The sequence below is a fragment of the Phascolarctos cinereus genome, unplaced genomic scaffold, assembly GCF_003287225.1.
Source record: "Phascolarctos cinereus isolate Bilbo 61053 unplaced genomic scaffold, phaCin_HiC Scaffold_7;HRSCAF=346, whole genome shotgun sequence".
In the NCBI taxonomy this organism is placed as follows: Eukaryota; Metazoa; Chordata; class Mammalia; order Diprotodontia; family Phascolarctidae; genus Phascolarctos; species Phascolarctos cinereus.
Window position 1 is genome coordinate 86,405,561 of NW_027556180.1, and position 26,814 is coordinate 86,432,374.

Consider the following 26,814-nt stretch of genomic DNA (forward strand, 5'->3'; position numbering starts at 1 on the left):
TTTCACCATGTCAGAGATTATGTATGATTTAGTGATACTTTAAATATAATTAAATATAAATGTAATTTCCAGGAAAGTTAGGCCAATTCAGAGTTCCACTAATAGTGAATTAGTGTGCCTGTCTTACCATAGCTCCTCCAACGTTTTACCATTTTTGTCTTTCATTGTCTTTGACAATCTCATCTCTTTCTTATTCCCATTTCTATTATCAATATCCCATCCACACCAAGCAGTCATCTTCTACATTAAAAAATTCTCCTCTTGTCCCCTGTGTAACTAAAAAAAATTCCCAAACTTTTAATTTTCCTTAGCTTTCCTTGACAGTCTCTGCTAATTCTGAGTTTTAGGACTCCTGGTACTGCCTTAATAGAATATACCACATTTTTGTGGTACCTCTGTTACCTGCCATTACTTCTATCTTCTGTACGTGTCTTTTAAATTTTTTTATTATATGATGAGTTCCTTGAGCATCCCTGTTGGTTGATTTAAGAAATTCCATTTGCCTAATCATCAGCATGGTTATTCCTTGCATCTTTCATTCTTGAGAGCTTCCCATCTCTCTTGTGATGACTTCTTACATAAATATTTAAGTCATGGGAACCTACCTATCCTTTACCCAATCCTTTTGAAATCTGCTATGCTAAAAGCTGTGGTAAAAGGCCGATTTTACCTGGCTGTACTCTCCTATATCACAAATTCTAATATGGAATAGTGATTTCCTCCATTCTTCTTTGGCTCCTACCTCTTCTACTGTAGTAATCAGTTTTTCAATCAAATCCTGTTTGGTTCCTCCATCTTTTGAAGTCTACCATAAACTTTTATAAATAAATCTATCATGATAATAATAAATAAATCTATCTATGATAAATCTATCATAAGTGTATCATAAACTGTTATATTTGCTGTTGCAGTTAACATACCTACTGCTCCTATCCTGTACCCAGCCATGTAGTTGGTTTAGTACTAAGGGAGTCGTCTTCTAATTAGGATGATTAGACTTCCCATTCTTATACTCTTTGTCTGGATAATAAAGCAGGAAACAATGCTGATTATAGTGGAAGTTATGGCACAGAAGTGTAAAGGGTTCTCCAAAGACAGGGGAGTTTAAAAAGTATTCAGTGTACAAATATGAATCAGGTATGTAACAGGTAGTTTATTCCTATACAGAAAGAAAATTACTAAGCATAAAAAGTATCACCACATGTATTACAGAATGATTCTAACAGAATTCAGTAACATAACTATGGTTATAGTCATTTGGGAGGTTAATATTTTAAGCCTCATCAGATCAGAATATAGTGTTGCAGTACTGCTGATTAGGAATTAATGGTATTGGACGTTGTCCAGTCAAACAGCCAAGTTTTTCTGGTGGTCAGTTTCTCCATCAGTTACTGATGCTCTGGGGATTTCATAGCCACTGATTCAAAAACCTTCCAGGACATTCAGACCCACTTGATCAGTTAACTTTTGACATCCCACTGGTGAAAAGTAGCTTAGTTAATCTTTCTTATTATTGAACAGCAATGAATCTCCTGCTGCTGTGGTGAGGGGAGAGGGCTGCCGTGTATCAGTTGTACAGCCTGGTCTTCTGTCTTGGAGGAAGGAGAATAATACCATTCCTTCTGCCCCAAGTACTCCCTTTATCTGCCTAAAGCTCTGAAAGGACTCTACTCTGAGAACAAGACCCTGTGGACACTGGAGATTTATCTAAAATCTTCTTATAATGATTAACAAATTCCCACCTGGTCATACCTTCTCTATGTCAGGGATTCCAAACCTCAGTGGTCATCATTTGAACCCCATTCTCATCCCCAAATGCCCAGTCCCTCATTTCCATTGCCCAGTGCCCTATCCCAAAAATACCTCTTCCACTGTGCTCTTTTAATTGTCTGCTTCATAGGTAACAACTTTCTTTTGTCTTAAATCTCTTCCTTTCCCACTCTTCTGGCTGTCCTTGAGCTCTGGCTCCTTCCTGGTAACACAGCCTCCCTGGCTACCCTTTCCAGTACTTCTATAACTGTCACTCATTTCCTGTCAACTCCCTGATCAAGATGAGGGAGTTGGAAAACTCTTTGCTTCCCATTGCTACTTCCTGGTTTTCCACCTGCCTCCATCACTCAATAACCTATCCTCTTTTAAGTTCAATTAATTCATATCTATCATCCAATCAAAATTCTGATGGGTGTTATCTACCAACTTGCAGGACATACCTCTTCTTTCCTTAATGAGTTCAGTGTCTTTCCTCTCCAATTCTTGCCCTCATACCAGAGGACCTCAACATAAATGATACTTCCTCAGACACCCTAATAGTATAGTTCCTCAGCTTATTTCATGTGACTTACTCTTATACCCCATCATCACCCCAAGATGTACCACTTCCATGTTCATGTACTTTGAAAATCCATTTTCTGGTCACAACCTATTGTCAGTCCACCTCTTCTTCCACCTTCCAACCCCAAACCTGTTTTTTGCCCACTGCAAGACCTCCAATCCCTCAATCCCTCAGTTCTCTACCAGGCCATCATCTCTGTACTAGCTACACTTTCTCCTTTCCCCATTGTTAAATAAGTTCAACTCTACACTGTCCTCTTGAGTCCCTTGCCCCTTTATCCAATTGTCTATCTTTTGAAAAAATATTTTTCCCTAATTATGCATAAAAATAATTTTTACCATTCTTTTTTTAATTTGGGGATAGAGACCTAGTGGTATTATTGGGTCAAAGGGTATGCACAGATTTGTAGCCCTTTGGGCATAGTTCCAAATTGTTCTCTAGCATGGTTAGATCAGTTCACAGCTGATATATTAGTGTTCTAATTTTCCCATGTACCCTCCAAACATTCGTCATTTTCCTTTTCTGCCATATTAGCCAATCTGATAGGTGTGCAGTGGTACCTCAGAGTTGTTTCAGTTCGCATTTCTCTAATCAATGTCTATCGCTAGGTAATTGTTTGCCTAAGATCAAGAAAGCATACAAAAAGAGTATGAAGTGGTCACATGCTGTTATCTGCTTGGAGGCTGGATGAGATTCCTTGCCTACCAGATACTTAGGACTAGATCCAGAATACCCACAAGCTTAACAGCTAGAAAGAAAAACTGAAAAAACCCAGTAGATGTCTTCTGTACCTGCTGAGTCATCAGCTCTTCTGACTCAATAGACAATTAAGAAACTTTTTAATTACCACACTGTGCAAGCCCCAGCATTACTGTGGGTGATAATAGTTCCCTTCCCCCACACACCCCAAGCTTCCATATACACTGTTAGGATCAGGCAGGTAATATCTGTACATTCTCTCAAGAAATGGCACTTATTGTGTAGTTCACACACCTTACAAAAGGATAAAATTATCATTAAAGCAAATTTTAAAATGTTAACTACTGTGCTTTAGGCAGAGAGCCCAGGCAATATCCAAATAATTGAAGTTCCTTATCTCAACTATAACATACTTCCATGCCAGTATTGGTTTTTTTTTCCCATCTGTTTATACTTCCACTTTTTCTTTTTGACCCATGGTAATATCACTTCTCTTTCTTCCTTTATTGTTCTTCACACAAATTTCTTCGAATGAATATATCTTCTAAATGTTCAGTAAATGATATTCTGTCTCTCTTTTACTCTCTTAACTATACTTATAACATCCCAGAACCATATTCTTAGTCATATAACTCATCTCACTAAGCCTCAGTGATCTACATGAAAGCAAATGGGCCTCCTTGAGAGATGCTCCCTCCCTTTCCCTCTCCCTCTCCCTCTCCCTCTCCCTCTCCCTCTCTCTCTCTCTCTCTCTCTCTCTCTCTCTCTCTCTCTCTCAAAGACTACTTCTCCCTGTCTTTTTTCTTACTGTCTTTTTTAAAGACTAGATCTCTTATCTTATCTACAAGGCCTACTTGGGGGCCCAGGGCCACTATTATTGGCTTTGACCAGTTTCATTTCCTACCAGAGCCAGTTTGTCCCTTTAGGCACCCTGGTGCCCTGCCTCCCCAGCCAGAGGCTTGCTATATTAATTCTGAGCTCACCATAAACACCTCTATATCTTAACCCACAATAGCTCAGAAATCCCAAGCTCAAGAGGTCCACAAGCCTCACTTTCCCCAATAATAAAGATTTACATGTGTGTACCACCATGCCTAGCTCATATTCCTTTTTTTTTTTTGATTTTGTAGATTTCTAGATGTGTCTTCTATACTGTAAAAGCTATGTTGTAGAAGCTTCTCTCTATGGCATCTACAATCTACTTGGGTGATCTTCCCCACCATACTTTTCAATTTAAAACTCCTTTGATTTGGATTTGTAAGATTCTAGGCAAATACATTCTTACCATCCCTTGTTTTGTTCACTCCAATAATTAACCAAAAGTTGTTTCTAAAATTCCTTTAGAATCTTAAATGATATAAAGCTTTGAATCCTGTACCAAACAGTACATTTCTAATAATAGAATATCATATGCTGTCATTCAGCTAATAGAAAAAAATTTTAAATAATCCAGAAAAAAATTCTGAAAGTTTTGTGTTGAAGCATTAGTTTTATAAACATGGAGAGCTCATTTCAATGAGTGTTCAAAAATGTTAATGAACATTTGCTCACTTTTTCCTTTTATCTCTATTTACTTAAAGTTTCTATCTAGTTTTATTCTTTCCTTAGAGAAAAACTAGTGAATGTTTATAAGCCCAAAAATGAGAGAAGTATTTCACATTTAAAAGACCTCTCTGTACAGGATAAAGTAAAAGAAACAACAGTTGATAATTTAAATGGGATCACTCAATAAAATAATGTTTTTATTTCTTTGATTCTCATAGGTTGGCTGCCTAGCTGTTCATATAAAGAGATGCAGACATTTTTCACCCAGGAGTATCCTTTCTCTTGTTTTTTTTTTAACTGTTTAAAGTAAAATTCCGTTTTCATTTCCATTGACAACTCTATTAATTTTTATATTATGGGTAGCCATAGTCATTGTCCTTGGGAATTATTCTACATCATTCTTCTTAAGAAGCCATATACTTCTTTTTCTAATATTTCTTTTTTTCCTCTTCTAATAATTGTTTTCACTTCTCTCATTCTTATGCAAAAATCTATCTCATGAGAGATTTGAAGGGGTCTGGAGAGATGTTGGGGCAGCTAGGTGGTGCAGTGGGTAGAGTGCTGGACCAGAAGTCAGGATGACTCATCTTCCTGAGTTCAACTCTGGCTCAGATGCTTACTAGCTGTGTGACCCTAGGCAAGTCATTTAACCCTGTTTGCCTCAGTTGCCTTGTCTATACAATAAGCTGGGGAAGGAAACAGCAAACCACTCCAGTATCTTTGCCAAGAAAACTACAAATGAGATCAAGAAGAGTTGGACATGACTGAAATGACTGAACAACAAAAACAGAGACATACTTGAGAACCATAAAATAACAAGGATCAAAAGTCATTGCTGTGATCATTAGGTTAAATATCTCACCTGTGGCTCCAAGAGGCTGCAGTATGTGCTTGTCTTGGCAGACAAGCTAAACCAGGTTGAGGTTAAACAACGGGCCTCAAACCTGTCAGTGAGTTAGGGAGATGTCTACCCCAAGCATGTGAAGACTTCCCCTGGCAGAAAGGGCAGATGAGAACAATTTACTCCAGCTGCCATGAAGGTGACTGAAGCAGGCATTGTAGAATGCTTAGAGTTTGGTCAGACATGGAAGACACCAAGATCATCCACTGCATCTTGGACCATTGCCAGTTGTCTTGAGTTTTGTCATTCATGGACTTGGATGACTCTAGAAGAAAGAGTGAGGCTGATGACTTTGTGCAACTCTGCCTCCAGATTAAGTTAAACTTAAATCCAATTCATGGGCAAGTTAAGATATTACCTCCGATGTCATTAGTCCTCCTCAAAAATGAAGGACAGACAATAGGTTATATGTGCAGGATATATCCTTTCAAGAGAAGTTACTTCTAGTTAATTTTCAGGAGATTTATCTCACCCTTCTTTCCTTCCCTCCTTTCTTTCCTTCCTTCTCTCTCTCTCTCTGTCTCTCTGTCTTTCTCTGTTTTATGCTCTCTGGAATAAATGCTTGTTGATTAAACTGCCCTCCTTTTCAAAGTCTACTCATTGATATTTTTAACTTTGTGTCTTAAAATGAACTGAGTATATATCTTGAGTTTAGTCATTAAGTAGCATTAAAACAGTGCCATTATGGTTTTTCCATCTTTTTTATAATCTACAGAAATTAAAATTCTGGTTGATACTAAAAGGAGTTGTTTTAATCAGAAAAGCAAAAGATAGTTTAATCACTAGAATTTTATAAATAACAGGATAGACTAGGGCTTGGCTATATATCTGCAATTAATCAGAGGGTTGAAATTACCTGACAAATTTGTCCGATGTACACAGCCAGTGTGGATAATTTAGGCCAAATTATTTCACCCTAACAATGTTAAAATTATAAATGAATTATTTTCAAGTGCTCTTAACTTTATAATTTTATAACTTTATATTTTTGCTCTTAACTTTATAATTTCCTAAAAATTATATTACGGTCACCAGTATTCTTCATCAGTCTGTTAAAGCAGATGTTTATGCAGTTAATTGAGCAAGGATTTATTAATTACCTACTATATACCAGGCATATGTGCTAAGCATTGAAAATATAGTCAAAGAGATAGCCCCTGGCTTCAGAGAGTTTATGTTCTCATAGATACTTTATGAACTAATATATGTTGAAAGTTTTTGAGAGAGAACATTATGTGGAGGAAAAGGAAGATGTAGTCTGAGAAGTACTGCCCTGCTTTCTATGTACCACCTTACTTCACCACTTTACTTAGTCATAGACAAAAAAGGCTGTTCTTAAAAGATTCTGTTCTTTTAAGATACATGCATCAGCTAATACTTTTTCATTGATTTGAAGATTTTGGCCTGAGTTGTCTAAATTAATTAAGTTGATACAAAATCATTGCTCAATAGCCAAAAAAAAAATATGCTTCCTGAATTTCAACATCTATTTTCAGTCAACTTACAGTATTACACAAATTTATTTATTCGTATCACTATAAACAAGTTCATGAAATGTACTAAAGCTCATTCTGTGAATTTTAAGAACAATGAGAAGAAACCTGCAATTAAGTTTGACGAAGTGAAATACTTCTCTGTACAGGTAACATCAAAATTTTCATTTTAACTAACGAAATATTAATATAGACTTACAGATATCAAGTATGCTAATTGTATAAATGTTCCCTCAATATAATTGTTACTCAATCATAACAATTGTTACTCTGGCCTTAGTACTTCCCTCTCTCTATTCTCTCCCTTTTTTATCTTACTCCTGTGGCTTTCTTACAAATAGATTCCTAAAGGTAATAAGAAGCCCCAGATCTTATTGAGTGATGGGGCTAATGTGATCAGGACTAGACTTTAGGGAAATCATCTTGGCGGCTGAATGAAGGATTAGATAAGGAAACCAAAGAGGAAGCTATTGCAGTAATCCAAGTGAGAGGTGATAAAGCTCTGAGTGAGGGTATCGGCTGTATGAGTGGTGAGGAAGTTAGGCATGCAAGAGATGTGGTGGAGATAGAACTCACGAGATTGGGCAGTTAATTGGATGTGTTGGGTAAAAGAGTGAAGAGTCAAGGATGACATCCACTGGACCAACAAACCTAGGGAGCATATTCTTACAGCTTGTGGCCAAAGCTTTCCACATAGCTCACTTCCAACTACATAGCTTGCAGTGAGGCAGTTTACCATGCCAAAGAAGAGAAATCGTGATACTGCCTGTGGTTTATATCATTTGCCACCTGTCACCTTAATACTTACTAGCTCAAGATCTAGAAGTATATAAATCCCAAATTAATATGTTGGGTTGGGTCAATATGATACTACTCTCCCATTTTTGTCAGATACATTAGTTCCAAGCACCGAGATTGTTTTTCACCGTTCAAATCTTTTATCTCTCTAGATACAGAAACAATGCGTTTTGTTTCTAAACCTTAAGTAAGATGCAAAGCTTAGCATTTCTACTGTCCAGTAGGGTTTTATAGAAGTTTAAAGAAATTTGCATTGAAATTAACTGATAAGGAAGAAACAAGCTTGTAGGCCAGACTAATTAGGAAAGGGCCAAACACTGGATCGGTCCCCATTGGGTGTGCTCTTCTCACTACCCTAGAGTCATGATCACCTTGCACTTCTGCTCTTGTTGTGCAACAGTTGGAGAATGGGCTTAGTCTAAACCCTCTGACAGGTTCTCATGGCTTATTTCCCAGCAGATGCTCACTGCCTGCTTGCTTTTTGTTTGTTTTGTACATTTCTTGGTTCTTCCTGTCTTCTGTCAAATAAATCCTTTTTCCACAGTTAGGAGTCAAGAGCAGCCCATTTCACTAGAAGCAGTGGGTATGTCCCCCCCACCAAGAAGTTTCAATATCTAGCTTCAAACTCTTATGATAAAGCCAAAATACTTCATCTACTTCTGATTTTAGCTGCATTTGCTTTGTTTATACAAAAAAAATTGCAGTTTCATCCACAAATCTTGGGATGGTGTGTCCTAATGGAGTCATATGACAAGCTTTCTTTAAATTAATTTTCTCCTTCCCAACTTTTCACATTTTTTGTGAGATTATAATGCTTGTAAGTCTTTGCCGTTACCCTTTACCTAAACATTTTGAAAAGGTTGCTTTTGGAGACCATATCTCTTTCCTGTCCAAAGAAATCAACTGTTTGCTATTTGTAGCAGTTTCTGGCCTTTTTTTGACCTTCCCATTGTGACCTTCTTATCTAGATTGCCTTTCAGTTAAACTTTGACTTAATAGCTATTTGAATAGGTCAGTAGTTTATCAATATACATATATCCTGGACAGGTATTATGGATGGTCAATTAACTGGGTCAAAAGTAGAATAGGAAAAAGTAGCATTTTCAACAATGCTCCTTGAGGTAAAGAAGCTCACTTTTAAAACACCTGTCTTGTCCCAGTGATCATAGTAATTCATGTATATGCCATATCTCTCCTAAGAGATTATCATGCTTAACAGATTATTATGCTTATTGCATTGGATCGCTCCTGGCCGGGTGATCAGAGGAGGCTTCATTTAGAAGGTGATATTTGAACTGGACGTTGAAAGATATAGACAAGTGTAGACTGAAAAAAAGAACGTTACAAGAAGAGGAATTGTATGTGCAAAAGCTCACAAAGGGATTGTGTAAGAAATAGCTACATAGGAAAGCAATAGATGCTCAGGTCATCTTTGTTGAAGAATAGCATCTGTTTTCTGTGACTCTGGTCTGCTAACACCACACATGAAAGCCAGTTTGATTGTTTTATGGAATACTTGATGATGATACTTTAATTTTAATTCATTTAATTTATTATTTAGCTTTTTAAAATGTTGATTAATTCATAATGTTATTATGGTGAAATGAATTGAAATTGTAGGTTTAATACTATTTTATGCATTTTGAGCGTGATAGGTGTAGGGTAGTATAAAGAATATTGAATTTAGAGTCAGAGAACCGGGGTTTGAAATCTGCTAACCACCTTTATAACCTTGAACAAATCAAGTCAACAAGGATTTATTAAGTGCCTACGATGTGCCATGTACTAAGATAAGTACTGGGAATACAAAGAAAGATGAACAGTTCCTGCCCTCAAGGAGCTTGCAGTGTAATAGAGGAGACAACATAAAAACAACTATATATAATGAAAATATATATAGGATATACTGGAGATGATATCAAAAGGACAATACTAGCATTAAGGGAGACTGAGAATAACTTCTTGCAGAAGGTAAGATTTAAGCTGAGATGCAAAAGAGGCCAGGAGATGGAGATGGAAGAGGGAGAGAATTGCAGGCCTGAAGTGACAACCAGGGAAAATGATCAGAGTTGAGAGATGTGGAGCGTTTTGTTCAAAGAACAGCAAGGAGACCAGTGTCTGTAAATCATAGAGGATGGGGGAGGGGAGAATCGTAGAGGTATGAGAAGACTTGAAAGGTAGGAACGGGGCCAAATTTTGAAGGACTTTGAATGCCAAATAGAGGATTTCATATTTGATCCTGGAGGCAATTGTGAGCCAAAGAAGTTTATTGAATGGGGGAGGTGATATGTTTAGACTTGTGCTTTAGGAAAATCAGTTTGACAGCTGAGAGAAGGATGGACTAGAATAGGGAGAGACTGAGGCAGGCAGATCCACCAACAGTTATTGGTAGTTCAAGCATGAGGTGATGAAGGCCTGCACCAGAGTGGTGGTTGTAGCAGAGAGAAAGGGGGTATAAAACAGAAGCTTCAAATGTAAAATTGACAGAATTCGGCAAAAGAGTAGATATGGGCAAAGTGAGTAAGCAGTCAAAGATGATGCCTGAGTTGAGAGTTAAGTCACTTAACCTCTCTAGGCCTGAACTGTTTCGTCTGTAATATAGTTGTTGGACCATATGATCTTTAATGTCCCTTCTAGCTCTAAATCTTATCATCCTGTGAACTGGCTTTATTTTCTATTAGCTGTGTGATTTTGAGCAAATCACCTAAACTCTGAATTTCGATTTCCTCATCTGTAAAATGAGAATAATAATATGTTTGGACACTACTTGACACAGTTGTTGTGGTCAAATGAAATAGGACATCTAAAGCATTGTTTAAAGTGTGTTATATGTCAGCTATCATTACTATGATTATTATTACTATTTAGGTTCCAAGACGTCAAGATGATGAAAGGAATATGATTTATTTGGAACTAATGGAATTTGATGAATTGGAAGCTTACCCTGTACTGTTGGGAAGTTTTAGCTTACATCTTTATGAAATTATTCAGGTATGTATTATTTATTGTAACAGTTTTATCAACTGCATACCTAACTATGTTCAGTCAGTGTTCATGGTTACCAGAAGACTCAGTTTCAATATCTACCTTCAAACTCTTATGATAAGACCAAAATACTTCATCTGCTTCTGATTTTAGCTGCATTTGCTTTGTTTATACAAAAAATATGCTTTTTATATAAATAAAAACTTTCTATCCAAAATGGGCTGCCTTTGGAGGTAGTAGCTTCCTATTCGGTAGGTATTTTCAGGCACTTGTTGGATATGCTGTGGAGGGAATTCTAGTTCAGGTAGGACTTAAGACTAATTGTCTTTTGAGGTCTCTTTCAATCCTAAGATTCTGATTCTTTAATGCATACTTAAATGGACCTGCATCTTGAGTTTGTATTTTCTTAACAGAATTATTTATCTTCTAGCAATTTCATTATATGTGTAACATTAGCTACTCTGGCCCTCGCTGCCTGGAAGGCCAGGCTAGTTAGATTTCACTCCTCCTTCAAGGTTCCCCAGCCCTTGAGGGGATTTAGGGGGGGGTTAGGCTCCCTGCAAATGGCTCCAGCCCTCACCAGCGTTATGTCTTCAGTTGCAGCGGTATGAACCCTCAGTACTCCAGTTCCGTCTAACCACTGACAGATTCACTTTTATATAGAAATACTTACTTCAGAAGATATAATCACAAATATGCAAACTTCCTCACCCACCACAGGAGAGTCATAATTCCCCTTCTCCCTTTACAGTACCTCAGTCTTTGAAGAGTAGAAGGGAATTAGGTTCCTAGTTTAGCTCAGAAACTCTCCCCTCAGTTACCCTAGCTTCTCATGGCGTCCATCCTAACCTGACTGACTACAATGTCCAGCCTATAATCCTGGCTCCAGTGGGGATCATGTCTGGCACTGGAAACTGAGGTGGACAAACAACACAGAACAGAAACAAACACCCTTAGCCCCATTTCTCAGATGAGGTAAAAAGAGGGAGCCGGGAAAGGAAGTCCTTCCTCTCTCACCAGTCAGTTCATGGCTCCCATGCTTTGGGTGAACTATGATCTTCACCCTTTGAATGCAGCAGAGAAGAATGGCTGAAAAATGCAACAGAAAGAGGGCAGTAGAAAGAGAGCAAATAGGGGCAGCTAGTGGTACAGTGGATAGAGTACTGGCTCTGGAGTCAGGAGGACCTGAGTTCAAATCCAGCCTCAGACACTTGACACTTACAAGCTGTGTGATCCTGAGCAAGTCACTTAACCCCATTGCCTAGCCAAAAAAAAAAAAAAAGAAAGAGCGCAAACAGCTCAGTCTGACCAGTTTTAAAGATGTAGGGAGCCAATCAAAGGAAGCTACTCCACCCACGTGGTAATGGACCAAGAGGCCTACAAGTTAGGCATGAGTCACTGGGTATGCCCATGTCTAGGTTATACATACGAATGTCTTTTTTGTTTATAAATAACATTTCATTTGTTATGTTACTTACATCAGTTTGGATAATGTCCTGTGCTGATATAATGCCCATCCATTATCTGAGATGTCATGCATTTAAAAATTTCCCTCTTTTTTTATCTGTCTTCCAGAAAGGATGTTTCACAGAGGAATTTTTTATGAAGATTAGAAACCTGGTAGGGATTTGTTTCAAAATACACGTAATTGAGACACATCTATTAGTGAAAATAAAATTGTTTTATATAGAAATACTTTTTAAAACATACAAATACTTTTAATTTAAAATCTTTTATTAATTCACTCAACATTGTTGTTCTGCTTTCATTATCACTGTGTTCACATCATTCTTCTCTTATCTTTCTGATTGCCGAGAGTCATTTTGGGCTATAAGTATAGGCTAATAGAAATTTTTAAGTATTGCATAGAGAACTTCTGGACCAGTTGGAAAGTTGTCATCCTCGAGATAACCTGGCATTTCTGATGAACATGATAGTATGGTTGAGTGACTAATTAGAAGACAAGATCACTGTGGCCTCAGGTTCAAGAAGAATGAGTCGAGCTGCTAAGAGCCATAATCTCATACATCTTGGGGTCAGCTGGTGATTTCTGGCTACTCTGAGTTCATGGCACTGGACATGGTAGGTGTGGCAGCCCTGATCATCTGGTCAAGCAGACTCAGCATCTGGATTATGAGATGGAGGGAAAATCAATACAGAAATGAGTTTAAATCATTTTTGATATGCCAGTAGTGTAACAAATAAAATAGATGCCACTGGTGTGTTTGTCCCACCAGTTCCAATAGATTAATTTCAGATATACAACTTTCGGGCTAAATCTGGATATGTCAGTTCTCACTCTGGTGTACTCCACATCAGGGCTCTTGAGCGTACAGTCCACCAAGTATAGCCTGACACAGATACTCAGGGAATACATACAGATACTGTACATGCTTCTGACTGCCTCTTCCAGGAGGTCAACAGCATATATATATATATATATAGAACAAGGCCACAAAAGGAGATTATGTCAGGATTCCTAGACATCCATGCTACTGCATTGCTATCCTAAACCTTACTTGGTTTTTGCTACCAAACTCTCCCATACAGGGGCAACTAGGTGGAGCACTGGAAAGAGAGTACTGGGCCTGGATTCAGGAAAACCTGAGTTCAAATATGGCCTCAAACACTTCTGACTAGCTGTGTGACCCTGGGCAAGTCACTTAATTTCTGTTCATCTCACTTTTCTCAGTTGTAAAATGGGAGTAATAATAACACCTACCTTCCAGGATTGTTGTGAAGATCAAGTGCGATAGTATGTAAAACCTTTAGTACAATGCCCTGGCACATAGTAGGCACTTTGCTTATTCCCATTCCTTTCACCTTTCCTATTTCTCCACCACTTCTCTCCACCCCCAGTACTCCTAGTTGCATGTATACACAATCAATGGCTGGATGGTTTCAGTACTGGCCCTGCCTAATGTGAGCTCTCTACTATAGTCCAAGTTTGGGCATCACTGACACACAGCAGCCATTAATCAACAAGTGCTTATTAAGTGCTTACTGTGTGCCAGGAATCAGTGTTGGGAATGCAGATACAGAAGCACAGGTCCTCCCCTGAAAGACCTTGCATTCTAGTGGAGAAAGAAAACACACGAAATGGGACTGAAAAGGGGAGTTTAGGGGGAGAGGGAAGACATGAAAGCATAGTAGAGAAAATGCAAAGTGTAGTTTGAAGATGAATGAAGATGACTGCCTGAGCCTCCTCATTAAAATGGAGGTTTTGGGAAAAGCCGTCCAATCAGGGAAAGAGACCATTGGGACAAGAGTATTTCCAGTGTGTGAATTGCAGGGCTAGAATAAGTTTCCAGGATGAAGAGGTTTCTTAGCATGGTAGAGAAAGTTCAGTGTATAACCCCTATATTTCCATTCCTTTCTGCTCTCATGGTTCATTTACCCCATGAATACTCAGGACTTACAGTTTCAGTTTTTTTATTAAAATGACAAAAAGAGGATAAAGCTGTAATGTTACAAGACAATAATAACAGCTAACATATATATCTTGGCTACTAAGTGCCAGGTACTTTACAAATATCTCATCTGATCCTCGAAACAACCCAGGGATTAGGTGCTATTATTATCCCAATTTTATAGATGAGGAAACTAATTCAAACAGGTTAAGTGACTTGCCCAAGGTCACACAGTGAGTGTTTGAGGCAAGATTTGAAATCATGTTTTCTTGACTCTAGCCTAGGTACTCTATCCACTGCACCACCCAGCTGCCCAAGATAAGAAGTCTTAAAAGTCTTTTCGTTGTAGGTATCCCTAGTCATGTACGTGAAAGTAGGCTTAATATTTCTATACTCCTTACCTCTTTGAGGTCTCATTAAAGTCTTGGTAGTCAGAACCTATACTCTTTGTAAGAAAATAAAAACTACAAGCAATTAAGAGATTTACTAAGCACAAATTATTTTTCTAACTTATCTAATGTCTAGCCAAAAATCATCTTGGGAGTCAGAAACTTGTGGAGTTTCTATCCCCCTATTTCTTTTACTTTCTTCCATCTTATCATCTTAATGATTTTAGATGCTCAATCAAGCTGTCATGGCCTAGGCTGGGGTAGACTTTGAATAGTCCTCCCATTAAGTCTGGTGAGATTTTTCAGTTCCTTTAGACCTTACTTAAAAATCTTTCTAGACATAAATTTCTTGTTGAAGAAGACATTTCCATTTTTTGCCCCCAAAGTTTCTTTGGCTCTTGACCCTTATAAGTTAAATGCTGGGAGTAAAGGGAAGTCAAGAGTATTGTCTTCCTCAATGAATATACCAGGCTTTAATAAATGCTTCGTGACTTAACTTGACTGTCCCTATATGTAAATAAATGCAGTAGCTGTTCCTCACCATCTCTAAATGGTCTAAATTCCTTGGTAGTTAACCTTGGCAGCTAGATTTCTCTCATCTCCCTGCAAGAGTTCTTCAGGAGAGAATTTTTCCCTTTGCATTAGTAGATAGAAATTCCTTTTCCCTCCAAAACAATAGCTATATTATGCCTCAAACACATGTTCCTGAAAATGTATAAAATGTAGAATGACAATGTTTATTTCTGTGCTCCATGAAGTGCTACCCCTTTTTGGAGGAATAAGTTAGTACCCCAGAGGCTTCACACCTTTCTCTTTTAAGCTTTAATGGGATCATAAATTTAGGACTGGGAGGGACTTTAGGGAACATTTAGTGCAACCCTCTAAATTTTATAGTTGAAAAAAATGAAACCCAGTGAGGTTAAGTGATTTGTCTAAACTCACCAACTATCAGAGACAAGAGTCGAACTAAAATCATCCGGTCCACAATAATACCAAAATAGTGATTGGTGCAAATACCTATTCATATAAGCTTATTAGCTACAAACCATAGTGTTCCTAATCTTGCTATCATGTGTGTACATATATATACCCACATATATGTATATGTACATATATACAGTACCATCATTTTTATTACCTTTATTAGTGACCTTTTACCTTCCTTCTATACAGCTGTGGAACTGTCGCCATGATTTTTTCCTCCTCGTATCTTTCTGCTGCCTATTTCAGTTCATCTAGCCTTCTAGGTAGCCTTATCACTCTTCTCTTATTCTCTCTTTGACTCAGTATCTTTCCTCTTTCTGCTGTGTGTTAATTCTCATAGTTGCCTCCTTTTCCCTGTTGCTGGTAGTATGTTGTCAGGGACATCTACTTAGAAGTAAGTTGTGCTAACCCCAGTTTAATTGTGTGTGTGTGTGTGTGTGTGTGTGTGTGTGTGTGCGCGCGCGCGCGCACGTGTAACTGTGAATTACCTCTTTACCATATGCACTCTCTAAGCTTGAGCCTATTCTTACCACAGACCCTCTTATGTACTTGTGAGAGAGTGTGCCCAAGACTTTGGGGGTATTGTTCTTTGCATCAACTGTTCTTACTATATCACCTCAGTAAATAACCCTTTTTAAATGCTAATTAACTCTGAAAACATAATTAATGATCATTGGGGAGCCTACTGATAAATGCTTATGAGCAATTATGCTAGAAACTCTACACTCTCAGGGTTACTATACCCAGTCTGCCTCTTCATGGGGGGTGAGTGAGCTCAGAGGAGTGCGACGCAATGGAAGGGAAAGCAGTCCCTCAAAAATCTTTGCCTGAGACCCACATGATCCAGATCACCTTAAGAGCCTTAATAAATGAAACTTCAAGAAGGAAAACAAATAGTTGTGGACTGAATGATATCAGCCAGCAATTCAATAACAATCTGTTTTCATCAATAATGACGGTAAACCTACCATACTTAACTCAACTGTGTGAAGAAATAAAAATGGGTCTTAAGGAAAAGAGGAAATAAAAAACTTCTTGGATCTAGTCAAATACAGATAGAAGAAATTCATTCTGGAAAGAGCATAACTATAAAGACACTAAGGGAATCAATTTCAAAGATGTCACAAAAGAATGGAAAAGGCGAGGGATATTATTAACATCCCTAAAAGAAATTGACTACCAACTCATCTTTGTAAAAATCTTTGTGAAAATGGTTTATGCATATTTTTTGAATTTTAGTATTTTTATTTTTCCCTCAGTTACATGTAAAAACAAATTTTAACATTCGTTTTTAAAACTTTGAGTTCCAAATTGTCTCCCTTCCTCCCTCCCCTCCCCCATTGAGAAGGCAGGCAATTCAATATAGGTTATACATGTGTAGTCATGCAAAACATATCCATAATAGTCATGTTGTGAAAAAAAAAACAAAAAACCTCAAGAAAAATAAAGTTTAAAAATGTATGCTTCAATCTTCATTCAGACACTATCAGTTCTTTCTCTTGGAAAGGATCATAAGTCTTTCAGAGTTGTCTTGGATTGTTGTATTGCTGAGAACAGCTAAGTCATTCGTAGCTGATCATATTACAATATTGCTCTTCCTTTGTACACAGTACATTTCACTTTGCATCAGTCCATGCAAGTCTTTCCAGGTTTTTCTGAGAGCATCCTGCTCATCATATCTTATAGTACAATAGTATTCCATCATGCTACACTTGTTCCATACATACTACAACTTGTTCAGCCACTCTCTAATTGATGGGCATCCCCTCAATTTCTAATTCTCTGCCCCCAGAAAAGAGCTGCTATAAATGTTTTTGTTCATATAGGTCTTTTTCCCTTTTTGTTTTTTTTTAATCTCTTTTAGGATACAGACTTAGTAGTAGTATTGCTAGGTCAAAGGGTATGCATGGTTTTATAGTCCTTTGGGCATAGTTCCAAATTGCTCTATAGAATGGTTGAATCCGTTCACAACTCTACCAATAGTATTTTAATGTCTCATTTTCCCCACATCCCTTCCAACATTTGTCATTTACCTTTTCTGTCCTATTAGCCAATCTAATACATGTGAAGTAGTGGCTCAGAATTGTTTTAATTTACATTTCTTCAGTCAGTAATTAGCTAGAGTATTCTTTCATGTGGACATAGATAGCTTTCATTACTTCATTTGAAAACTTAGCCTATCTTTTGATCATTTATCAATTGGGGAATGGCTCTTTTTACAAATTTGACTCAGTTCTCTATATGTTTGAGAAATGAGGCCTTTATCAGAGAAACTTGGTGCAACATTTTTTACAGTTAGTATTGCTAACTGTATTTCCCTCCATTCTGTTCCCTCCACAACATTTATTCTCGTCTCTCTCTCTTTTCACCCTGTTCTCCTCAAAAGTATTTTGCTTCTGACTACCCTCTCCCTGAATCTGTCATGTCTTCTATCCTCCCCATTTTTTCTTATTCCCTTCCCCTCCTGCTTTCATGTAGGGTAAGTTAGATTTCTTACCAATTGAATGAGTATGTTATTTCCTTTGAGCCAATTCTGATGAGAGTAAAGTTCACTCACTCTCCCTCACCTCTCCTCTCTTCCCCTCCTCTGTAAAAACTTTTTCTTACCTCTTTTGTGTGAGATAATTTACCCTTGTTCTCTTTCTCCCAGTACATTTCTCTCTCACCTTTTGATTTTATTTTTTAGATATTATCCCTTCATGTTCAACTCGCATCTGTGCCGTCTGTCTATATATACCCCTATTAACTACCCTAATAATGAGAAAGGTCTTGTAAGTTACAAATATCATCTTCCCATGTAGGAATGTAAACAGTTAAATCTTATTAAGTCCCTTATGGTTTCTCTTTTCTGTTTATGTTCTTTTTATGCTTCTCTTGAGTCTTATATTTGAAAGTCAAATTTTCTATTCAGCTCTGGCCTTTTCATCAAGAATGCTTAAAAGTCCTCTATCTCATTGAATATCTTTTTTTCCCCTGAAGGATTGCACTTGGTTTTGCTGGGTAGATGATTCTTAGTCATAATCCTAGATTCTCTGCTCTCCAGAATATCATATTCCAAGCCCTCTGATCTCTTAATGTAGAAGCTGCTAAATCTTATGTTATCCTGATTGTGTTTCCACAATACTTGAATGTTTCTTTCTAGCTGCTTGCAATATTTTCTCCTTGACCTGGGAACTCTGGAATTTGGCTATAATATTCCTGAGAGTTTTCATTTGGGGATCTCTTTCAGGAGGTGATGGTGGATTCTTTCAATTTCTGTTTTGCCCTCTGGTTCAAAAAATCAGGGCAGTTTTCCTTGATAATTTCTTGAAAGATGATGTCTAGGTTCTTTTTTTGATCATGGCTTTCAGGTAGTCCAATCAGGTAGATTTATTTTCCAGTGAGATATTTCACATTGTCTTCTATTTTTTCATTCCTTTGGTTTTATTTTATTGTTTCTTGACTTCTCATAGAGTCATTAGCTTCCACTTGCTCTATTCTCATTTTTAAGGAATTATTTTCTTCAGTGAGCATTTGGACCTTTTGGACTTCCTTTTCCATTTGGCCAGTTCTGCTTTTTTAAAGGCATTCTTCTCTCATTGGCTTTTTGGACCTTTTCTGCCAGTTGGTCTAATCTGTTTTTTAAGGTGTTATATTCTTTAGTACTTTTTTGGGTCTCCTTTAGCAAGCTGTTGACTCATTTTTCATGATTTTCTTGTGTCACTCTCATTTCTCTTCCCAGTTTTTCCTCTGCCTCTCTTACTTAATTTTCAGAATTCTTTCTGAGCTCTTCCATGGCCTGAGACCAATTGATATTTTTCTTGAAGGCTTTGGATGTAGGAACTTTGACTCTGTTGTCTTCTTCTGGTTGTATGTTTTGATCTTCTTTGTCACCGAAGTAAGATTCTATAGACTGAGTTCTTTTCCTTTGTTTGCTCATGTTCTTAGCCAATTATTTGACTTTTTAACTCTTTGTTAAGGTAAGGCTCTGCTTCCATTATGGAGGATGTACTGTCCTAAGCTTTGGATGTTTTGTGCAGCTGTTTTCAGAGATACTTCTAGGGACTTGTAAATTTTCAGTTCTTCCGAGGTGGTATGATCAAAGGAAAGGTGTTAACTTCTTTATGCCTGTGCTGTGGTCTATGAGTGACCACAAGCACTCTTTTCTGCCTTGGAAATATGAGGAAGATTCTCTCTTTATGGTGTCCTCAAGCTCCACCATGCCAGCATGCCTCCTCACCCCAGGACCACCAACCTGGGCTGCGACCCAGATTCAAGCATGGGCAAAGCAGGAGAGATCCCTGCAGTCCCCCTCTGATCAGCCACTCATTCCCCCCACAGTCTTTGGACCGAGAGCTCTGGAAAAAACTGCTACTACTGTGGCCGCCACCCCAGGGTTGTGCTAAGGCCAGGGCTGGACCGCATTCCTCTCTCTCAGGTCCAACAGATCTTTCCCATTGACCTTCAAAGTTGTCTTCAGCATTTGTAGGTTGAAAAGTGGGTTTTGTGCAGCTGTTTTCAGAGACACTTCCAGGGACCTATAAGTTTTCAGTTCTTCCAAGGTGGCATGATCTTAGGAGAGTTGTTTACTACTCTCCTGGCCTATGCTGTGGTCTGTGAGTGACCACAAGCATTCTTTTCTACACTGGAATTGTGAGGAGGGTCCCCCTCCACTGTGGCTGCAAGCTCTACTGTGCTAGTGCTCCTCCTCACCCTGGAACTGCCACCCAGGTCTGTGACCCAGATCTGAGTATGGGCAAAGCAACAGAGTTCTGCCTCAGTGCTAGCAAAAAGACCTCTGTAATCTTCTTCTGACCAGTTGTTTGGCACACTTACCATCTGTGGGCCAAGAGCTCTGGAAGCAGCCACTGCTGCTGCTGATTCAATCATTTCCAAGGCATGTTCCTGGTTTGCTGTGTCTGGGGCTGTGCTGGCATGGCCTATGCTGGACTGCACTCCACTCTCACCCGGGTGAGACAGATCTTTCCTGCTGACCTTCTAAGTTATCTTTGGTGTCTGTCGGCTGAGAGGTCTGGAAACCACCACTGCTCCCAGTGATTCAGTAGCCCCAAGGCCCGCTCTGTGTTTGTTGGGGCCTGGTTTATGTTGGCATGACCTACGCTGGACTACACTCTTCTCTCACCCTTGTACAACAGACCTTTCCTGCTCTCCTTCCAAGTTGTCTTGGGCTGGAAATTTGTGTCATTCTATCTTTTTTGTGGGTTTTGCTGTTCTAGAATTTGTTTAGAGTCATTTTTTAAAAGGTATTTAGAGGGGTTTGGGAAAGAGCTCAGGCTAGTCCTGCCTTTACTCCACGTCTATGCATATTTTGAGGATGGCCTTTGTCTACCCATAGTCATTCAGCTTCCTGAGACGTATGGAGAATACAACAAGATCCTGCTATATTACCAAAAAAAATGACTTTATAGAACAAAATACCAACTTAAGGGCTCTTCTACAATGGGGTATCTTCTAGACATATATCAAGATTATAAAAGATTCCTCGGTAGATGCAGCTACAGAGATAATTTTGTTTAGTGAGTCTCTGACTATTAAAGTGAGACATAAAGCAGATAAAATATTTGGTCTCCAAAGGTCACCATCATGTAACATGACATCCATAGTCTAAATAAATGAGAAATTCTCAGTGTAGAGATGTTCATTTTGTAGATTACATTGTGCTGATAAATTGCTTCAGACCAAAAAGTGGATTCTAGAGATTTACCTAGTACAACATACAAGGAAAAGCAAGTAGATTAAGAATATGTTTTCCCCAGAGTTTGACATGCAGTTTGGGGTCTAATCCATTGAATTAATTCATCAGTGTAAATCTTAGATAAGCACTGCAGACAGATAATGAACTAGACACATTTTCAATATAAAAGGGTAGCAGGATAATGTTTCGGAAATTACAAAGTGCTTTTGGTGATTCGCTCCCTGTCAACAAAATCTGTAACTTTCAGTACATTTCCCTAATGATACAATTTGTTTACAAATGATATAATACCCTAATCTCTAAACAATTAGTAATATATGTGACTCAAATTGCAACGGGAAAATATATAGTGGGTTAAAGTCATCCTGTTGTAGCATATTGTCAATGAAGACATGTTCAAGTGATATAAAAGATACCTGAATTTAAAAAAAGGATGTAGGCTTGTTATGGCAAGAGTGAGTGGAAACAGATTGTAGATAGGTAACTTGAGTATTGCACCAGTATCCATAAATTATTATAAGAATCCTAGAAAAAACATCCATGTATTGCTTATTAATCTCATTAATCTTGCTCTGAAAATTATTCAGTGCAGGAAAATAGGAGGAGCTTTTGCATTAGTGCACAGAATATACCACAAAAGCCAGGCATTTGTTTTTTGGTCACAAATGTGTAAAATGACATCAAGATAAGGCAGTGGCCTTGCCCTCTTCACTTTGCTTTTGGTTTGGGTAACTTTGTTTGCATACTTGTCAGATAATTTTAAAAACAGCCTTAATCTTAGCCAAGAGCATTCTGGCTGGCATTTGTTGGCTATTCTTAGCTAAATGTAGATCATGGAGTGGCTAGGATGGCATTGTCAAGGAGAGGCTATCCCCATTGTAGCAGATGGCTTCTGACAATCTAGCAAATAGTTCCAAAGAACTAAACTCCAGAAGATGGTAACAGAGGAACGCTTGGTGACCACAAGACCTACAGAGTGCTACATCAAAAAAATAACAGCCAGCCTTTTGTTGTGGAGTTGGGGGGGGGGTTGGGGGGAGGTTGTTTGCTTTTTTTTGTTTTTGCCCTTCAGACATTGACCCTCCTTACAGTTTCATGCTAGTCTTGCTATGTCACAAGAGAATTTATGCATAAATCTTGCATTTATTATAGGCTACTTTTGGCTTTTCTAACATTCTGCAATATTATGTGTAGTAAAAAGTATTACTGTGTTATTATCTTATCCATTAAAATAACAATCTGATTTAATGTATGAAAATGAATTTGTCTTATGTTTAGGTTGTCTGCAAGGTTGAAGTGGAATTTATGTTTTCCTATGGAAACTTTGGTTATGGCTTTTCACATCAGGTTGGTTCCTAATTTTTTACTTTGTTATACTATATTATATTATATATTAATTAATATATAATATATTATAATTTTCAGTAGCAATATTCTTCTTAGGCTTATTTTTTGTTTATTGTGAATTTAACAATCATCAACAAGCATTTAAAAATTCAAAGAACAAAAAAGAGGACATTGTAAGAAACTGTGAGTTTCTATTTCATATAGTTTGTTTTTTAAAGGAATATATATATATATATATATACACACACACATATAGATATATTTAACAAAATGTAACAAAATTGTTCTAATTAAGGAATACTTCTCAGCATCTGTGAATTTTTTAATATGTATTTTATTTTCCCCTCAGTTACCTGCTAAAACAATTTTTAAACCTTTTTTTGTTTTGAGTTTCAAATTTTATCCTTCCCTCCCTCCCCTCTCTCCTCCTTGAGATGGTAAGCAATAAGATATAGGTTATACTTGTGCAATTATGTAAAACATTTGTGAATTTAAAAAATACTTTGATAGCTATTTCAATATAGTAGGTTTCTAGGGGCAGCTAGGTGGCACAGCGCATAGAGCTCAGGAGTCAGGAGTCAGGAAGACCTGAGTTCAAATCTGACCTCAGACACTTGACATGTATGAGCTGTGTGACCTTGGGCAAGTCACTTAACCCCAACTACCTAAGCAAAAAAAAAATAGTAGGTTTCTTATGTAATCTTATGTATTTAATGCACTTAAAATATTATTCTAAGAAACAGTCCTGCCGAAGGGTACAAAAAAGATTAAGAAGCCCTGCTGCATTTGTTTGTGTCCCCTTCTGTACTTTTTTTGTTTTCTTCTGTGTAGTTTAACAAAACGTTTCACTGATGCTTTTTAAAAATATATCTACTTTTATCCATTAACTCATCACCTCCTCCTTTTCCCCAAATAGAAGCCCTCCCTTGATGTGTGTGTGTGTATACACACACACACACACACACACACACACACACACACACACACACACACATATATGACTGTATATATACATATACCTCTATGTGTGTATTAGTCAAGCAAGGCAAATCAACACATTGGGCGTGTCTGAGAATGCGTGTGTCTGAGATTTTTTTTCAATACTAGTTTGTTAATGTTTGTGAAAAAATATATTTAAAAGTTTTCCTCCGTCTAAGGTTATTTTGTTTTTTCTCTTATTTGATTTTTTCTCAATTATATGAAAAAATCATTTGAACATTTCTTTATTTGAAGTTTTTAATTTCCAAATTCTCTCCCTCACCCTCCTTGAGAAGACCATCAATTTGATGTAGATTGGATGTATGAAGTCATGCAGAATGTGTTTCCATATTAGCCATGTTACAAAAAAAAAACCACACACACACACACACAAAAGAAAAACAAAATAAAAAAATATCCTTCAATCTGCATTCAAACTCCATCAGTTCTTTCTCTGTAGGTGAATACCCTTTTTTATCATAGATTTTTTGGGATTGTCTTGAATCATTGTATTGCTGAGAATAGCTAAACCATTCATGATTGATCATCATACAATATTGCTGTTACTGTGTACAATATTCTCCTGGTTCTTGCTCATTTACTTTGCATCAGTTCATATAAGTCTTCCCAGGTTTTTCTTAAAGCATCCTGCTTGTCATTTCTTAAAGCACAATAATATCCCATCACAACCATATAAAACAACTTGTTCAGCCATTCCCCAGTTATTGTGCATCACCTCAATTTCCAATTCTTTGCCACCACAAAAAGAGCAGCTATAAATATTTTTGTACCTATAGGTCCTTTTCATTTTTCTTTGATCTCTTTGGAATACAGACCTAGTGGTGGTATTGCTGGGTCAAAGGATATGCACAATTTTATAGCCTTTTGGGTATAATTCTAAATTGCTCTCCAGAATGGTTGTATCAGTTAACTCCACCAACAGGACATTAGTGTCCCAATTTTTCCACATCCCCTCCAACATTTGTCATTTTTCTTTTCTGACATACTAGACAATCTGATAGATGTGAGGTAGTACCTCAGAATTGTTTTAATTTGTATTTCTAATCAATAGTGATTTAGAGCATTTTTCATGTATTTCTTAATCAAAAAGCTGCCTGTTCATATCTTTTGACCATTTATCAGTTGGGGAATGACTCATATTCTTATAAATTTGATTCAGTTCTCTCTATATATATCTCTATATATTTGAATCAGTTCTCTATAAAGTAGGCTTTATCAGAGAACAATTTCCTGCTTTCTTTCTATTCTCTGTTGCATTGGTTTTATTTGTGAAAAAGTTTTTTTAATTTAATGTAATCAAAATCTTTCATCTTACATCCTGTAATGCTCTCTGTCTCTTATTTGATCATAAATTCTTACTTATCCATAGATCTGAGGGGTAAAATTTTCCCATCCTCCCTTAATTTGCTTATGATATCATCATTTATGTCTAAATCATATACCCATTTTTTATCTCATCTCTGTATGTTGTAAGCTGTTGGTCTAATATCAGGGGTGGGGAACCTGCAACCTTGAGGCCACATGTGGCCCTTTAGGTCCTCAAGTGCAGGCCCTTTGATTGATTCCAGACTTCATAGAACAAATTGGGATTTGAGTCAGTCGAAGGGCTTGCACTTAAAGACCTAGAGGGCCACATTTGAAGTTGGGAGTCAGTCAAAGGGCCACACTTGAGGGCAGGGAGAGACACTGACTGACTTCTAACACATCTAATGTTATCTAACTTCTAATGATACCTTCTAACAGTTTCCTCTGTCAGCCAAGTGAGCTCTGAACACAGGCAATATAAATAGTAATGTAAATAGTAATGATATACATTAAAAATCAATTCAGGGGCAGCTAGGTGGCACACTGTATAGAGCACTGGCCCTGAAGTCAGGAGTACCTGAATTCAAATCCGGCCTCAGACCAAACACTTGACACTTACTAGCTGTGTGACCCTGGGCAAGTCATTTAACCCCAATTGCCTTAAAAAAAATTAATTAAATCAGAATGTATCTCTCTGCCAATGACTTTGGAAATAGGAGGCGGACATCTTGTGTCTTTCTGGGAGAGAAAACAAAAGATTGCTAATCTGTTGTTGGCCCTGAATGTACAGAAGACAGCAACTTTGCTTTTCCTCTGTGGTTTACTTTGTAGAAGACCTGGGTAAAGGTAAATACAAACATGGAAAGATGGATGTGACTGCTAGCTAGTTTAAATATGGAATAACTTATTCCAGGAGGTCATAGATAAAGACTTTTTATCTCTCTGTCTCTACACATCTACAGGTGAGCCTTGAATGGTTCATCCTGGCCTTCATGACTCATATCCTCCTGCAAAAGGAGTGGGCAGTGCTGGTGAAGGCAACCAAGGACCTGGGACACTTCTCAGAGCTGCTCTAGTTGCAGACTGAGGGTTAAGAGAAGAATAAAGAGCTCCTGAAGAATATACATCATATGTGGGAAAACTGGAACACTAAATGCATTGTTGTGGAGTTGTGAAATGATTCAACCATTTTGGAGAACAATTTGGAACTATGCCCAAAGGGCTATAACAATGTGCATACTCTTTGACCCAGCAATAGCACTTCTAGAGCTATATCCCAAAGAGATCATACAAATGGGAGAAGGACCCATATGTACAAAAATATTCATAGCAGCTCTTTTCATGGTGGCAAAGAATTGGAAATTGGGAGGATGCCCATCAGTTGGGGAATGGCTGAGCAAGTTGTGGTATATGAATGTAATGGAATACTATTATGCTATCAGAAATGATGAGCAAGCAGACTTCAGAAAAACCTGGAAAGACTTGTATGATCTGATGCTGAGTGAAATGAGCAGAACCAAGAGAACGTTGTACCCGAATAGCAGCCATGCTGTGCCATGACTAATATTGATAAACTTAACCCTTCCCAGAGATACAAGGATCTAAGACATCTCCAAAGGCCTCATGATGGAAAATGCTATCCACATCCAAAGAAAGAACTATGAAAGTTGAATTGCTATTTTTTTCTCTTCTCTTGAGTTTTGTTTCCTCTTTCTGATGGTTCCTCCTATTGGTATTAATTTTTACTTACAACACCACTAATGTGAAAATATGTTTAATAGGAATATAAATGTATAGCCTATATCAGATTGTGTGCCGTCTTGGGGAGGGTGGTGGGGAGGAAGGGGGAGAAAAGTTTTGAACTCAAAAGCATATGGAAGTGATTATTGATAAATCAAAATAAATTAATAAAATTAAAAAAATAATATACAT

General features: G+C 37.6%; 1 protein-coding gene across 1 annotated transcript in view; it reads left to right on the plus strand.

The window, feature by feature from the left end:
• CATSPERT (catsper channel auxiliary subunit tau) overlaps positions 1 to 26,814 on the plus strand; it is a 105,867-nt gene that overhangs the window by 14,957 nt on the left and 64,096 nt on the right. The window contains 5 exon segments of the mRNA XM_020970540.2: positions 4,795 to 4,846; positions 6,974 to 7,119; positions 10,637 to 10,759; positions 12,329 to 12,373; positions 22,510 to 22,578. Of these exon segments, the coding sequence (XP_020826199.2) occupies positions 4,795 to 4,846; positions 6,974 to 7,119; positions 10,637 to 10,759; positions 12,329 to 12,373; positions 22,510 to 22,578 (435 nt within the window).